The 16,213-nt window shown below is 39.0% G+C and overlaps 1 protein-coding gene across 1 annotated transcript; it reads right to left on the bottom strand.

Moving 5' to 3' along the window:
* Nucleotides 1–216: 216 nt before the first annotated feature.
* Nucleotides 217–14,520, bottom strand: LOC139730293 (cholinesterase-like). Its single transcript, XM_071641169.1, has 10 exons — nucleotides 14,359–14,520; nucleotides 13,465–13,641; nucleotides 12,495–12,654; nucleotides 10,692–10,769; nucleotides 10,110–10,228; nucleotides 9,430–9,597; nucleotides 5,480–5,925; nucleotides 4,925–5,119; nucleotides 1,253–1,434; nucleotides 217–332 (listed from the first exon to the last, which is right to left on the bottom strand). The coding sequence occupies exons 1-10, from the start codon at nucleotides 14,518–14,520 to the stop codon at nucleotides 217–219; spliced, it is 1,803 nt and encodes a 600-aa protein (XP_071497270.1).
* Nucleotides 14,521–16,213: the final 1,693 nt, after the last annotated feature.

The raw sequence follows: 16,213 nt of genomic DNA, 5'->3' as shown, positions 1-16,213 counted from the left end.
ATAGGACCTACAAAATATAAATGTAATTATTATTGAGGTTTATTCTCGGTCTTTAATTCAGGGTAAGACCATGCGTAATATCTAAAAACCTTGTAAATTTGTCTTTTATGTCTCACGCGGTAATATTATTACATCCTGTCATTTCGTAGGAAATAATGGTTTTGCGGTCTTTTGATTTCTTTTTATTCAGTGATAGTCAATGATAGAGAACCCTCTTTAGTTACAGGTATTCCCCTTCTTGTAATCCTCGAACACCCGCTGCCATTCTACCATCTCCCCTTTCCAGTCGTCGTAGCTTTCTCGCCATTCTCTCTCCTCTTCTGTCATGCTGCCTGCAACATGAACAACACCAGAAGGAAAACATCATAGCAACTCAACATGCAAAAATGTTCGATGTGTCTAACATCCATCATCAATATTGGTGCCATATTACTTTCACTTCATTTTCTTCTCAGCCATGCATCGAATCCACTATACTGATAACTTCAAAGAACTGCAAAAGATAAGGGAGAGAGAAAAAAATAGAGAGAGAAGACTGAAACAAGAAAGCGAGACTTATGGCAGGACACTATGCCTTTAGATTATTATTATTATTTTTTTTTAAATGGAGACTCACAACTGGTGGAGATGAAAATTGGGCTTTTAAATTTTTCCGAGATGCCAAGAAAACACTTATGATATAGTACAGAGCATACCATTTTAAGAGGAATTCAAAGTTTATTTGCTGAAAATCGGGTTTGGAATGACTGAAACATCCAAAAACAAAATAAAACAAAACGATCGTAATAAAGTGTGTGTCCCGCACTTTATTAGAATTGCTCTTTTTTGGATATCTCAGCCATTTCAAAACCAATTTTCATTAAATAAACGTTGATTTCCTCATAGAACATTACATGCTCTTTTATATTTCATAAGAGGTTTCTCATTATCTCACCAAAAATGTTAGAAACTTAGAATTAGGTCTCAACCAAAACTGTACGATCCCTTTAAGCAGGGAGACTTAAACAGTGCTTATGTTGGCTCAACAAAAATATAATCAAAATTATTATATAAATTTTATATCATCATTAAATATCTTTTGAGTGACATCGTGCATGCGCATGTGACCAATAAGGTAGGCGTATTTTCTGCATTGATATGACATGACATATATCACATTTCTTCTTTTCAGATCTAAAGACAATAGCAAGGCAACATCAAGGTGCAGTGTGTGATATGACATGTATGATGTGAGGATTTATGTCTCTCTTACCTGTAAAGATCATGAGAGAAGTTATGTAGTGATTCCAGAAGTGGCATCCCCTCGCTCTAGCGGCTCTCCCTACTCCCAGCTCGAGGGAGAACTCTTTGTGACTAAGCTCAGTGATGGTGTAGAGAGGCCAGAAATCTTCCCCGTCTCCTCTGGGGACGTCCTCACTGGGTCTGCTGGGATCTCTGTTATTTGACAAAGAATCATGATTCGTATCCACTTTATTCTGAATGACGTTATTAAGTAGAAGAAATTCGACATTAAAAAATCGATCATTGAAAACACTGAACACAAGATAAATTTTACATTTGGTAGGAAACTAAAAATAAAACCAGGAACATCAAAACAATAAGATCGAGGCCCTAAAGAAGAATGTGACGGAGCTGGAGGCCAATCAACACTAGCAAAAGGGCGGGACGATACAAAGCCCTATACTTTAGTGAGTGCATGAAGCTCACCATCTTGTTCTACGGAAGGCTGTTGGAATTCTTCAAGAGAATCCATTGAAGCAATGGGATCCGTTTGTTCGCGACTGGATAAGAGACATGAAGGGCGAGGAGCAGGCCCAGAACTTGGGCGCTTTAGAACAGGCTGCTTTTGTTAGGGACCACTTAGATGGGAACGCTCGCCAGGGGATTTTAGATTGTGGGTCTGTTGTTGCTGAGGACGTGAAGCAGATCGTTGCCAGTCTGGAGGTCTTCGGGAGTGGGGACTGACTTCCGATTTTCCTCCACAAATTTATCAGCCGTCAGTATATTTTAGGCTCCCGTACAGGAATAGCCAAAATGTTCACTGCAACTGGCGACCCGCTATGGCTGGATATGTTTCTTTGGTAGCTCCTTTAAGGGCAGCAAGACAGAAACGCTGAAGGGACACTGGGGAGACTGTTTTTGCTGAGAGGTTACGGCGAGAACTCCCACGTCTGTGTCTGTGAGGTAGGCCCCTTGGGCCTACCCCACAGGAGGATTCCCCCACATCGGTGAAATGAGGTGAGGGAGTACCTTGAATAGTCTTCGACGCAAGGCATATAATCAAAACGTTATCAAGTCCTAGCGTGTCTGCACTTGTGCTTACCCAGAAACGGGATGGTAAGCTATACCTTTATATTGACTACAGGATCCTGAACGAGCTGATTACCCTGCTCTCCCCGGCATGGAGGATGCGAAGTATTTCCGCCGTTTTTACGTGGCACATGGTTTCCACCAGTTCCCATGGGGAAACAAGACAGGGAGAAAGCAGCATTCCAAGTGAGGACAGGAAGTTTGAACGATCTGCTACGGATGCCGTTTGGACTCAGCCGTTTGAACCTTCATGCAGCTGATGGATCTAGCGTTCGGCGACCAAACTTTAATGAGGTCAAAGTCATCCACATGGACGACATCCTTTTTAAGATAAACGTTCGAGCGAACACTTCAACGTCTTGACATGGTGCTATGGGTAGGCTAGCCAACTTTAATCTGGAAGTGAAGGTGGAGAATGATGCAATCTCTTCAAGAAGAAGTTGCCTTGGTCATAAAGTGACTGCGGGAGGAATATCGCCACATCCAGAGAAAGTCAATACGGTACAAGACTATGACATCTCTAAGACTGAGTCGGAGTTTCGTGGATTTCTGGGGCTGTGCAGCTATCCACGGCGCTTTGTGCAAAAATATGCAGAATAATCGGCACCCTTCTATGTCTTGCTTGGATAAACATCGAGCTAGAGAAAAGCAAAGAGGACTGCAGAGGCGAAGACTATAAGGACTCCACTATCTGGGGTATGGAATGAGGACTGTACCAAGGTTATGGAGATTAGGAGGCATCATTTGACGTCTGCACCCGTACGTACCAAGACTTTAGGGAGGTATCCATCCTGGAGACAGATGCTAGCCATCTGGTTTATACCAGGTAGCCGTACTGTCTGAATACAAACATGGTAACAACGTGGTCTCACCCACGTGCGTAGATCACCAAGGGCGAAAGAGCGAAATATGCAGAACTACAACTCGACCAAGCTGGAGTTGTTGCCGTTGAATTTGGTTGTTACCGAAAAATTTAGGGGCTACGTAATTGGAGCCAGCTTTACGTTGTACAAGGACAATTATCCACTCAGTTTCTTCAACTCTCTTGCAGAGCAGGGGAACACAGAGATGCGCTGGCAGGAAGAATTTGCTCAATTTCAGTTCCAGATAAATTACAGGCTAGGGAGGATCTACACCAATGGTGATTCACCAAGGTAACAGAATGACGTTAGGTGTCAGCGTGGGAGTCTGAAAGAGATCAAGGGTTGCACAGAGATCACGGCAGAAGAATGACATACCATTTCACAAACGAAGGGTTGCCAGAGATGCAGCATCGAGATAAAGTTCCTGACAGGGACATACGTTCAACATTTACCCTACTATCCATCCCAAAGGAGTATGTGGTACGGATGCAACATGACGACGACTTTCTCTCAGGGGTCTTGGCCTAGAAATCCGAGAAAATTAAACCTCCTGTATGTCAGGTATGACTGAATCAAAAGTCATCCGAAAGAGTATCACCTTACATTCAGAGACGATGTCTAATACCGCAAGGTCCAGATTAATGAGTCAGAAAGTTAACTGTTACTGGGTTCCAGAGACTTTGAAAGAACAGGGGCTCTAGGCCGTCCATGACCAGGAAATTTAAGACACCCGGTCTCAGAGAGTCTCGACAATAGCTTTAGCCCACCAAGATGCTACTGATCCCATGGTTGATGACATCAAAAACTATTTCCATAACTGCAAAAGTTGTCTGCTTTCAAAGTCTTACCCAAGAGTGAGGACTATGATGGGAACATTTATTACCAGGAAATCGTTCGTGATCCTAGCGATCGACTTCACCATATTAAACCCAACTAGAAAGACTAAAAACGTGTTGGTAATAACAGATATGTCTCCGTGTGTTGCTGTTTTATTTATATCTACATGTTTATTCATACATAGAAGTGCAGCTGAGTTCATTACAACAGGTAGATCCAGTTGAGGTAGCCACATCTAAATTAACAACAAATGCACATTGTAATCTATGGCCAATTACGCAGGTGTACCTGCGTGCATATCATTCTAATTTTGTTTCAATTTTCTGAAAGTACTTGTTTTATTTTTCTCACTTGACCCTTCCAGGATGCCCTTCTCACTAGGGTCTAGAAAACTGCGACGTTAAATATCTGATGCGATTCTGCTTGGATGGATTTGGTGACACCCAAAACATCACATCTTTGTGATTTGAATAACGGCGCACCTATGCTATCTTTATTCGTAGCTTTCAGGCAAACGCTTCATTCTGCAGCTGTAGGATGACAGAATTGATAATAAATTGAGGTTTTACTCTCACTTTAAGATTCCACAAGTAGGTCCCCAAGTCTTCTGATCATGTGAGTATTCATTCTACTCAACTACATACGGAGATTAAAAATACACTTTTATGCGAACTTGAGTTGAGAAAACATTTTTTGATTGATTGATTGAGGCAAAATTAGGCCATTTATTCGGTAAAATAAAACACCAAACATATTAATGATAATGGCGTTTACAATTAACCAGGCAGCATTGAAAGCATCTTGTGCTTGTATTAGCATACCTACCTATGAAAATACTATATACTTTACAATGCCAGCATAAATGACAAATAATTTACTTGGGGCTCTTTGAAAAAAAAAAAAAAAAAGCTTACCCTGACTTTGCAAAGTTTGTCCAGAATTCCATGATTTTAACCGAGAGGGCGTTCTCTTCCGCGGTCATATTGTGTGCCCTGATGTTGTACAGTTCGTCTATAAAGGGCATCCCAAACACAAAAATCAGGTCTTCTCCATGGCCCGCACCAAGCCACGGAGTAGAGGGGTAGCTTTCTCCATACTGAAAAATGCTCCTAGCAGTGAACATGACATGAAAACAAGTTGACATAAACAAAAATATTAGAATCGAATGCATCGGATTCATGGTGATTATGTTCATATGAGTTCCGAAAATTCTGTATTTTATACAACATTAACATTGGAAAACTATCTTCAAAAGGCCTGAGCACTTGAATTATTTGAATTATTATGTGTAAAATTATCTTATCGTCTTATCTATCTCATTTTGATCTAAATACTATATAAGTAAACAATATCAAAGAGAGGTATATGACCACACACACGTAAAAACACACACATACACACACACACACATACACACTCAAAACAGTCTACACGTTCAGACAAGAAAAAGTATGATCGAGGCTACGTACTTTGTTGGCTCGTGGGTCATGAAATACTTGTATACCGTTCCCCCGTGGACTGCGTGTTTCCTGACTACGTAATCCATCGGGGCGGCGTAATAAATGTCGGTTCCTAGATAGACCAAAGACGGAAAATAGTCCGCGTCCGGGTCATCTGCGATGGTCCAATCAATGTACTCATGGTTGATGGAATCCCCAAGAATATCGTCAGTTAACCCTTGACTCCTGTAAATGTTTACGAAGAAGTCGAATGTTTCACGATTGATCACAGGAGGGGTTGGACTGCCGACATACGCTTGTAGAAAGGCAAACGGAACCAAAGTACCCTCGTCTTTGTTGAACCCCGCGAGTAGCGGTACCTTCGCAAAGTCTCCCATCTCGTAAAGGTTCATCGGGGTGTCTTCCAGAAATGTACCATCAAGAGTTACTGGGTAGCCTCCGTTAAGATTATACATCTATCAAGCCGTTAGTAGAGTGGTGGGGGAGGAGACGGAAAGACAAAGAAAATGCACTAATGTTATTGTGACAAATGGAAATACACCTTTCTCTGCGCCAAGGCGCACACTTTCTGGCATTGTCTTGATACACAACTGTCCGAAAATGATTGACCTTTTCAATGCACTTAGGAAGAACATTGACATTGATCATTTGGAAATGTTTTCGGTAATTGCATACGAGAAGATGCATGCGCATGTAAATGCATGTGTACTATGGGGGGGGGGGGGAGGTTGCGTGACCCTTTAAATGTGTTTTGAAATCTTTACTTTAAGTGTAGGTGTGACATTACAATCACAATCATGTACAACTAAGAGAATAAAAAATATGTGTAATCAAACATAATTTGTATATTCATTTGACAATATGTCGTCAACATAGAAAATCTCAAACTCAATCTCAATCTCAATCAATTTCGAATGTGCGTCCTACTTTCAAAGTTCGTGCCAAATGCTCGCTCTTAAGGAGTGACAAGGACTGGTTGGACTGAGAGAAGACATAATAAGAAGGCATGAAAATCTTCTTAAGAGTTGAGGCTGAATTAACTTCTGCAGGTTGGACAACTTTCGGTCGGTGTCATCACTGCAGAAAAATGTGGTCAGTCGTACCGACAGAGCTAGACATTCTTTACTCGAGGCCCGACAAGACCAAAACTTTTACAGATAGACCAACAGACTTTCATGCAGAAGACTATGCATGGATTACTGAGAAAGAGATCTATACATGTTTTTGAGAGACTGAGAGAGAGAGAGAGGAGAGAGAAAGATAAACGTAAAGATGAAAGATATAAGATTATGGTGATAGATATATATCGCACACAAAAATAGTGTGTCAAAGGAATAATGGATAATGTGTGCACGAACAACATGTAGAAAAAGAATTAGATACAAATAGAGGAAACAAACATCAAGAAGAACAAAATGCAGAAAGTGGGAGAATGCGTAATGAACGAGACAAAAAGTGAAGAAAAGGAAAATGAAAAGAAAAGATGAAATAAGGACGAAATCGTATGTACGTTTGAGCATGGATATTATGCGAGATTAAAAAGTGTGTTTCGTCCACATCGTACATCGTACACAGTGATTCAGATTTGAACGAATAAAGTAGAAAATCAACTACCTAAAAACCTTATGAATCTTTTTATAACGGAAGAATGTTGTTCAGGGGTATACGTATATCTGTTACAACAAATTACCCCTGAAGGTTATCTTAAACATTTTGAGTTTTACAAGAAGAATTTGCTTGGTATTGATAGTAATTATTATTTGAGGTTACAAGGTGTTCGGTCGGCTACAGTAATTCAGGTTTTGTCAGTTAGTGCAGAATTCCAGCAAGTCGTAAAAGACATCTGCCTCCTTCCGGAACGCTTACGTCTGACGGCTCGATTAAAGAGCAGACATTTTTATGACATATTAGTAGAATCTAGATATGAAACGTCTATTAGTATTTATTAGTACTTTAAGAATACAGTCTAATTTCGACATGACACAACAGGAAATATAAAGCACGTAAAATTATAGTGCAAGCGTCAATGTCCAGATGCAAGAAGCAGAGAATTTCAGTTCAAGATACTTAATAACATATTACCACTAAACTATCAATTGTTTCAGATGAAGTTAGTATATTCTCCTCTATGTTCATTTGGATGTTTTGGGAATGAAACGGTTGAACACATTATGTGGAACTGTAAGGTGTCACAAAGTTTCTGGAGGGAAGTAACATCTTTTCTAACGAATATAGATCTGTCATTCCTTCATGTGAAGGGAGTATTAACTGGATATATAGAGATTGATACAAACAAACCACTGGTAAACCTATTTTTACTTGTAGGATAAGTGTGTATACTATGCAAGCAGATGTAACAGTACTATTCCTTGCTTCAAGCTTGCTTCAAACTGCTTGTCCTTCTATGTTGTGTCCTTCTATGCTATGTTATTAAAATCATCCAGGAAAGAGTGTTATTTTGCAAAGAGACAAGGGAAGATTAATGTACACAACCGGAAATGGGAACCACTCAGCGGTATTACTGAGCTTTAATTAATCACCCTGAATGTTTCGCCATGACATTTCATATTTTTTCCGTCGATATGGCGTAGATTTCAATAATCTAGATTTTGTATATGCGCTTACAACACATCGGCATCAGCTGTGATTACTTCAAGAATGTTATGTGTTGAGTACCAAATGACACATCACTTGGATATAAAGAAAGACTCCCGAGAAACAAATCTGAATGCTCGAAACAAGTCACCAGCCGTGAATTCTTAATTTAATTGCAGAATTTATGAAATTAGAGCTGAGTCGATTGTGGCACTTCGTAATCTGATATGTGGTCACGGGAAAGGTAGGAATGGAATTAAATATGTAAATGTTGATGTGGACAGACAAAAATTTCTTAAAATGGCCAGTCCCTAAATACACCTCCATTTTGTCAGGAGATAAGTTCAGAGTGGGGGAAAGGCTAACAGGAAAGGATTACATACAATTGAAATTCATTGATCAAATGAAACTTTGAAACGAAAATGACGTTATAATCCAGTAACACTGAAAAAAAGGACGTGTAGAAACGCATAGAGACTTTTTTATGTTGACTGAATTCGAACGTTCAAAGTGCAAGGTTGCGTCAAGATAAAAGGAATTATATTGGTACTTCGGACGAAATTGAAGGTCTGTCCAACTGACGCGAAATAGAATGCCAACTTCGAGTCTTGAAATTAGGTAAACTTCTCTTTGAACTGAATGAAATAATATCTAGAAGAATTGCAGGAAACAAAATTGAATGCTCAAAGAATTAGAATTAACCCTGAAAATAGAGCAGTGAAGAAAAATCAATTAGATTTGAACGCCTCTTACTAATTAATTCAAATGCAAATCTGATAAAACTTGGCCGGAAAACCTAGACAAGTTTAATGAATGACGGGACCAGGACTTAGGGGTATCATGAATAAGAGTATATAAAATACATTATTTTTGATAGAACAAGGTAAAACAACTTAATGCCCCCAAAAGCACTTATCGGTTGCTACGGTTGAATGCGATTCACACAGTACGTAATAGAAAAATTAGATTAACCAAGACAACAAAGACATTAAATTTTTTGCTGACATCAATTGATATTGATGAACAATAATTATACAAATTAAAAAAAAAATGTCGAAAGGTTTATGTACTTTATGTTCATATTCACTTTAATGAATTCCTCTACATGGTGAAAACAATACAATAAAGAAAAAAATGCTTTAAAAGATTACTACGTTTGCCAACACTTCCAGTAGCCTTTTCGGAATCTCAAATGTTGTTTATCATAATATTCACCATTCATGTTGGTATTCTATTCTTCTAAAGATGGGACTGCGATTACGACTGCAAATGTGAGATTTGTAATCATTTGATGTTGTTGTCCCATACCACATTCTGACCTATACTCCACAAATCTTTATTTTCTTTATTTCATTGTGATTTACCTCATTTGCTTTCGCCCTTAGTTCGTCAGCTTCTTGGAGTTTTAGGCAGGCAACCAAAACTTCGGAGGTGGACGTATCGCACCCGAAGGCGTCCCCCAACTCTCGGGATAGCCTCCTTTCTCTCTCTGGATCGTGCGTGAAGGCCCAAGGACTAACAGCATTACCGCTCTGTTTCAGTAATAAACGGACAAATAAAAGAGTAAATAATTAATGAAAAAATACAAATGATAATTCGACGTCATTTTGATCGCTATCAAATCCAAAAGTATTCAGATGGAAGAGGAAAAGAAACTTTGAATCTAACGATACACATGCTGTCTGCATACAATACAGTCATGACAGTGCTAATCTGAATACATATAGCCCGTCATTATTGCGATTTTTTTTGAAATAAACAATTAGGCCTACTTCATACACATGAACACAACTTCAGTTCAGTTCAGTTCAGTTCAGTACAGTTCAGATCTTACTTCATATATGAGCACTTACACACTATTATGTACATGCACACACATAAACAAACTCAAACACAATATATGTGTCATGCGAAGCTAAAAAACAGATTATCTAGCGTGTTTGAGCAAAAACAGATTAGCTTATTGCCTGCTATGTATAGAATCGGCGGTCAACGGATTATCAGACAAGTCTGGTTTTGTGCCAGAAGTGCTGTTCCTATTCACCTGTAAGATCGCCTTCTTGAAGAAGCCTCGGCTGAGTTTGGAAAGGAGGTGGAAACTGACGCACGCCGCCCCGGCACTTTCCCCGAAAATCGTGATGTCATCTTTGTTACCATCAAAAGCTGAAAAATTTGTTAAGAATAAAATTGTTTCTTAACAATTGTTGACGATTGCTGTGATTTCAGAGTGGTGATAAGCCGGCACGTTGTCACGTTCGTTTGTTAACATGTAGCAAAATAAAGCAAACCAGGGTGGGGACATTCCGTGATCACGTCACGAGCTCATACAACCCGAGAGTCATACTGCCCATGAATCATACAGTCCACGAGTTATACAGCTCACGATTCACACAGCCCACGAGCTCGACATTAACTAAAAATGGGTCCAAGAGATAGACACTAAGTAAACAATGCCTATGAGCTATAGACACTGTAGGAAACATTGATCACGAGCTCCACACTAGGCAAAAAAAGGTTCGTGAGCTCGACATTACATCCGTGAGTCTCATTTACCTTTTGTCGAGACGAGATCACTTGTAATTCAAATCGTATATTATCTCTTTTGGGTTGAATTATTAGTCCTTACCCTCGATGTTGTTGTAAATCCACTCCAGTGCAGCGACCTGATCCAGCATACCATAGTTTCCTGGTGCCACATCGTCCTCTGGAGAAAGACAGAGAAATACACACAGACAATGAGAGTGAGAGAGAGAGAGAGAGAGAGAGGGGGGGGGGGGACGATGGAGAGAGATGTAGTGAGTCAATGGCAGAGATAAGTAGAGAAAGGTGATGTGATAATAGGAAGAGAGACAATGGATAGGATGGGAGGAATTAGGACATTCAATGAAGTGGAATCGACGTCTACTTAAACTAACAACATTGTGCTCACAAATAGGCCTAAATATTAGCGTAATTGATAACCTTCAATCTGTAATCTCCAGTGACTCGAGAGTGCTGCCAGATCCCGTTAGTTTGCATGTATTTCAACCCAATGCCAAAAGCTCGTGTAGCAGAATCATCGACATATACAAATAATTTTGTTAAAGATAATGAGATATAAACCAGAAAGGTTCATATAATCTAAAAGTAATAAGTTGTGTTTGAACAGTTGTAGTTTTTTTTTTACTTAGTGCTTTGCTATATTTCTAATCTTCAGAATATAGTCTAACCTCTGAGACACAAGAAATGCAACATTAAGCTCCCCCACCCCCCCCCCAGAAAAAAAATAACAACAAAAACAAAACAAAACACCAAAATTCGTGGTAGATGTGGTATGCAATCCCTTCCCTCCAGGAGAATGTGATTCTTTCATCTACACATCCAACTTTCTCCAGACGACAGACTTCCAACTATTTCTAACTTATCTCTTTGATAGGTCAAGAATGTGTAGGCCCTGTACAACATACAATTACATTGTACATATGTTATATCATTGTTTTCATTAACACTCAAGCATGTCGATTTTTATTCAAATCATATACCTTATTCAGCTTTTTTTTTCCTCGAAGAATGAGACAAAGTTTGGAAGGATGGATAGGTAAAAGAATCGAAAAGAAAAAAGGGATATCCATGTTGTTCACAATCGGTTATCAATCAGCAATCTTATTCAATTAATGCACTAGTGGACAACAAACAGGTTGTCCCTAATGATGATTATGAGGTGTACCTATAACCTCGAGAAACAAACAAGCAAACAAAAACGGTGTACGTATACCAAACACTTTTTTTCGATCCTCTTCTCTTCGGTTGTTTCTTCAATGAATTTATTTGAAGTTGAGGAATTGCTGAAAAGTATTTTTTTTTCTCTTCACTTGTACAAATAATACAAAACAAAAACATGGTAAAAGACCAAATACCGGTGATGCGATAATGAGAGATGCAAACAAAACTTGTAAAATATTTGCAGATTCTTCTCATGGAAGACTAGGAAAAATAGACCAAAGTATGAAACTTTACAGTACATTTTGGTGAGTTCCTAAATAAAAGTAATTTCGAATCTAAGCAAAAGACCCGACAAAAAGGGATAATAGTTACATTTTTTTAAATCAAGGGAAAACGTAGACAAAGCGCAAACTAAAACCAGATCTAAAACAAAGAAAAAAGAAATGCAGTACATGTTACTTGCTATACGTTCCACACCTGCTAGATAACCATCGACAAGAAGGCCTTCACAGAAATTTCAACTGAAAAAAGAATGTTGTTGCTGGTTTGAAAGCAGGAAGGGAGCATGGAGCTACTAAGTGATAGCTCCATGAAGGAAGCATGCATTGTAATATCAAACTATATTATTCTATACCAGTCACTAATCACGCAAGTCACCGTCCATCATCCACCTGCTACAAAAGCCAAAATACATTGTACGTTCGTAAGGTATTTAAAAAGGGCGTACCTGTTGAAAATTGCGCGAAGACACCTAAGCGATAGTTTATCGCTACTACTATGACGTCGCCAACAGTGACCAATGGGATACCACTATATTCATACCCCATGGCCGTTTCACTACTGAAAGCCCCACCATGAATCCACACCATTACAGGAGTGCCAGGTTGCTGCAAGATTAAAGAAAAAGTATAAATATTAATATCATACATAACATCACCTGTCAAGCACAGTCATAATGTATGATGAAAATGTGCATGTGTATGGGTAGTTTTTTAAAACATTAACTTAGCGCTTTACTAACAGGGTATATATGATATTATAATGTGATGAATTGTCTTCTCTAACGATTGTAATCCAATTCAGAAGAAAGCGATTATAAAGACCCTATCACACTATAGGGTATAAAGTTGAGCTAACGTATATGCCCAGCGTACACTATTTAGGGCGTTAGTGTTCGTACCGGTATCCTATAAATTCCAGTTTTACAACATATAAAGTAAACTGAAGCTGAAAACATGTAAAAACCTGAACAGTCACTTTCAATCCTCAAAAATGAATGATAAATCAAATCGTAGCACGTCCGTAAACTTCTACACAGCTGCACATAAAACGGTTAAATGAAGTAAGCCACCAGTACAAACATGTGCATGATTTTGGTAATTTTTAGTCTGTTTTCATTGGTCTTTCTCCCCACGGCTATATTGCTAATACTATATTACTACTACTACTACTACTACTACTACTACTACTACTACTACTTCTACTGTTATTACTCGTTAGAAAAGATGGTTTCGCTGTCTCCCATATTTAAACCACTGCTGACAAGTGAGGCAACATTTAACTTTCATTTATTAACATGCAATAAGTACACACACATACATACACACACACACACACACACCATACAAACACACAAATATTGCGTCTGTGACAGTGTGTGTGTGGGGTGGTGGGGTAAACATGTTTTTATTTTTTACCCTTTGACTTGAGGCATAGATGTTCAAGTACAGGCAGTCCTCTGACAGAACGGGGTAAGCCTCGGATGGATCTTGTACACAGGCCGCTGAGAACTCGGTAGCATTTCTTTGACCTGTCCACGAAGCCTTTGGTTGTGGTGGAGCGAATCGCTCTGGTGGATCGGCAAAGGGTACTCCCTGTAGAAGAAATAATCGTAACATTGATCTACGCTCCTATCATTACATTGTACATAAATACCGTAAAGACCACAAGAGAAAATAAATGAATAATCATAACTGTTTCTCTTTCTCCCTACAGCAATGAGAAACTACTTTGCTTAAAGGGGACCTCCAGATGATTTTTCAGATTTTTACACTTGAACAACTATGAATTCGTTAAACTGAGTACAGAGTTTCAGAATTTATAGTGATTGGTATGAGGAATCAGAATGTTTTCAAAATCTATAACGAATTGCAATGAAAAAGGATGATGACATCGCAGCCTCACCATAAGAATGTGTGAGTTGGGGCTCAAGAAAACAGAACAAAAGAAGAAGGCATGCATAGATTTTTCACAGGTGAACTTGTTGAGCAAGCGGTATTGTAATGGAATTACAATTCTACATTTCTGAAATATATGAGGCTCTGATGTCATCAACACTGTTCAGTGTAATTTGTTTAAGATTTTCAATTTATTGATTTCTCTGCTCAAGGACCACAATAAATTCCACGAATCTATACATGGAGCTATCGATTTATGTACTACATAATGTGAAATTATGAAAATCTTCCGGAATGCCCCTTTAAGCGAAGCGTAGGGCCTATACATAAAGTTTTCTGAACTTATTTTTCAGAGAAACACTAAGACGGCATTTCAAAAAGAACCATAGAGTATGTCGGTTCATAATGACTTACCAGAAACACGTCGACATCGCGCGTCTTATTGATGAACGTGTCTTCACTAAAGCGGACAGTCTTTCCGACGAGGATTCCCTCATTGACTGTCACTCGAGGATTTTGTGCATCCACCGCCTCGAGGACAGTGACAACAGCCAAGGCAAAAACAATTGCCTTCATTGTAAACTCTGAACCAAAATCTTAAATGATATGTTATAATCGTTTGTGGCTGTACACTAGTCACACGAGGATCCACAGGTGGCGGCGGTGAAGTACACCCACAACCTCTTAAAGTTGAGTTCCGCGAGGCAATACCAGCTCCGATGCTTGAATAGTACGGACAGTGTACCTTGTTTCAAGGAAGAGAACTATAACGAAAAGATGGATTTATTCGATCGTTTTCCATTCTTTCACCGTGGTCTTACGTAAGAACCGCGTATAAGCAAACACAGTTGACCGCCTGACTCGTATTGTGCGTTTCATGCACTACAAACTTTGCATGTGCCATACACGTAGGCCTAGTTGGTCATCGACGACCTTACAGTCCTGTGTGCCATTGTCGGGGATCGGGGACTATTGAACAGCGTGAAAACCCTAAACATTCAAAATACTTTTGGTAATGTGTTGCACTAAGAAACAGTAACCCAAAGGTAATCGTAGCTGAAAAGCCGTGCGCAGCCATCGTCTGCACTAATCAATTAAGTAAAACATGTTAGAGTGAATAATGATTTTTTTTTTTCGAGTGGATTATACATTTCTTTTTTTTTCTTCAGGTCGGGAAAATTCGAAGCGAGCGCATCCCTTGCGACTTGTGTGTATGAAAAGTCTCATTGGTAAGCCACGCGTGTGTATGCCATTGAATCGGCGTGTGCTGTCTATGCAGTTCCTTTTGTGTTGTTCGTGCCGGGCGCTGTCCTGCGGGACAACTGGAAGCTGCTTACATTATCAGTCCCTGGAAGAAGATCATCTTTCTCTTGTTGGTCGGGCCTTTCATCCTTTTGTCTCGGTGAACTCCTCTAATCGACCCTTCCACACATTGCACACTATGCAACCGAGGAATACGCCTTTGTCTGTATGTCCTCGTGTACATGCTTGAAAGTAGACTTAGATACCTTGCTACATGTACGTGCTTGTTTTGACGTAATCGTCTCTTACTGCCGCTCTCCTTTCTCAGAGAGAAGCAATAATCAAAGAAGACATCTAGTGGATGCTTTAGGATTGCAGACAAAGAGGCAGAGGGAGCGCGAGGGAGAAATAAAAAAGGATAATTTTAAACCTGAGTAAAAGAATATTTGTCAATATTTATTTCCATTTCTTCCAATCATGCACCCAAGTGATTCAAAACACTAAGGTTTCTTTAGGTTTTTGTTTATTCTTAGACGAAGATGTGTGTATCTCTTTCTCTCTCTGATGTAGTCCTACCGAGTGTCAAAGCCAGTTATTGAAACGAAAGGTTTTTGATATTGAAATTTCAAAATCATGGTACATTATACAGACGCATGAATGAATTAGTTTGTGTAAAGTATGCATCATTCCAAAGAGCGTCAAAGTTTATTTTGAACATGTTTTTTTTTTTGTTCTAAGCCTTCTACATGCTACAATTCCTGTCCATAGGTTTATGTGTTAAATTTGTGCACATTTGACTCATTGGCATAGAAAGGGACATACGCCTTATTGCGTATTATTGCTTCCACACAGTAAGCCTATGTTTTAGGGATCTTTTTTCTTTCTGGGACGAATTGTATATAAATATATTACACACACACACACACACACACACACACACATATATATATATATATATATATATATATATATATTAGATTATTTGAAATCGAACTATAAATTGTAAATTTAAAGTACCTCATATTTA

This window comes from Diadema antillarum, unplaced genomic scaffold (assembly GCF_040938485.1).
Source record: "Diadema antillarum isolate AM-2024a unplaced genomic scaffold, OU_Dant_1.0 seq00000301_RagTag, whole genome shotgun sequence".
Lineage (NCBI taxonomy): Eukaryota > Metazoa > Echinodermata > Echinoidea > Diadematoida > Diadematidae > Diadema > Diadema antillarum.
This window is presented reverse-complemented; position numbering and strand designations above follow the sequence as displayed.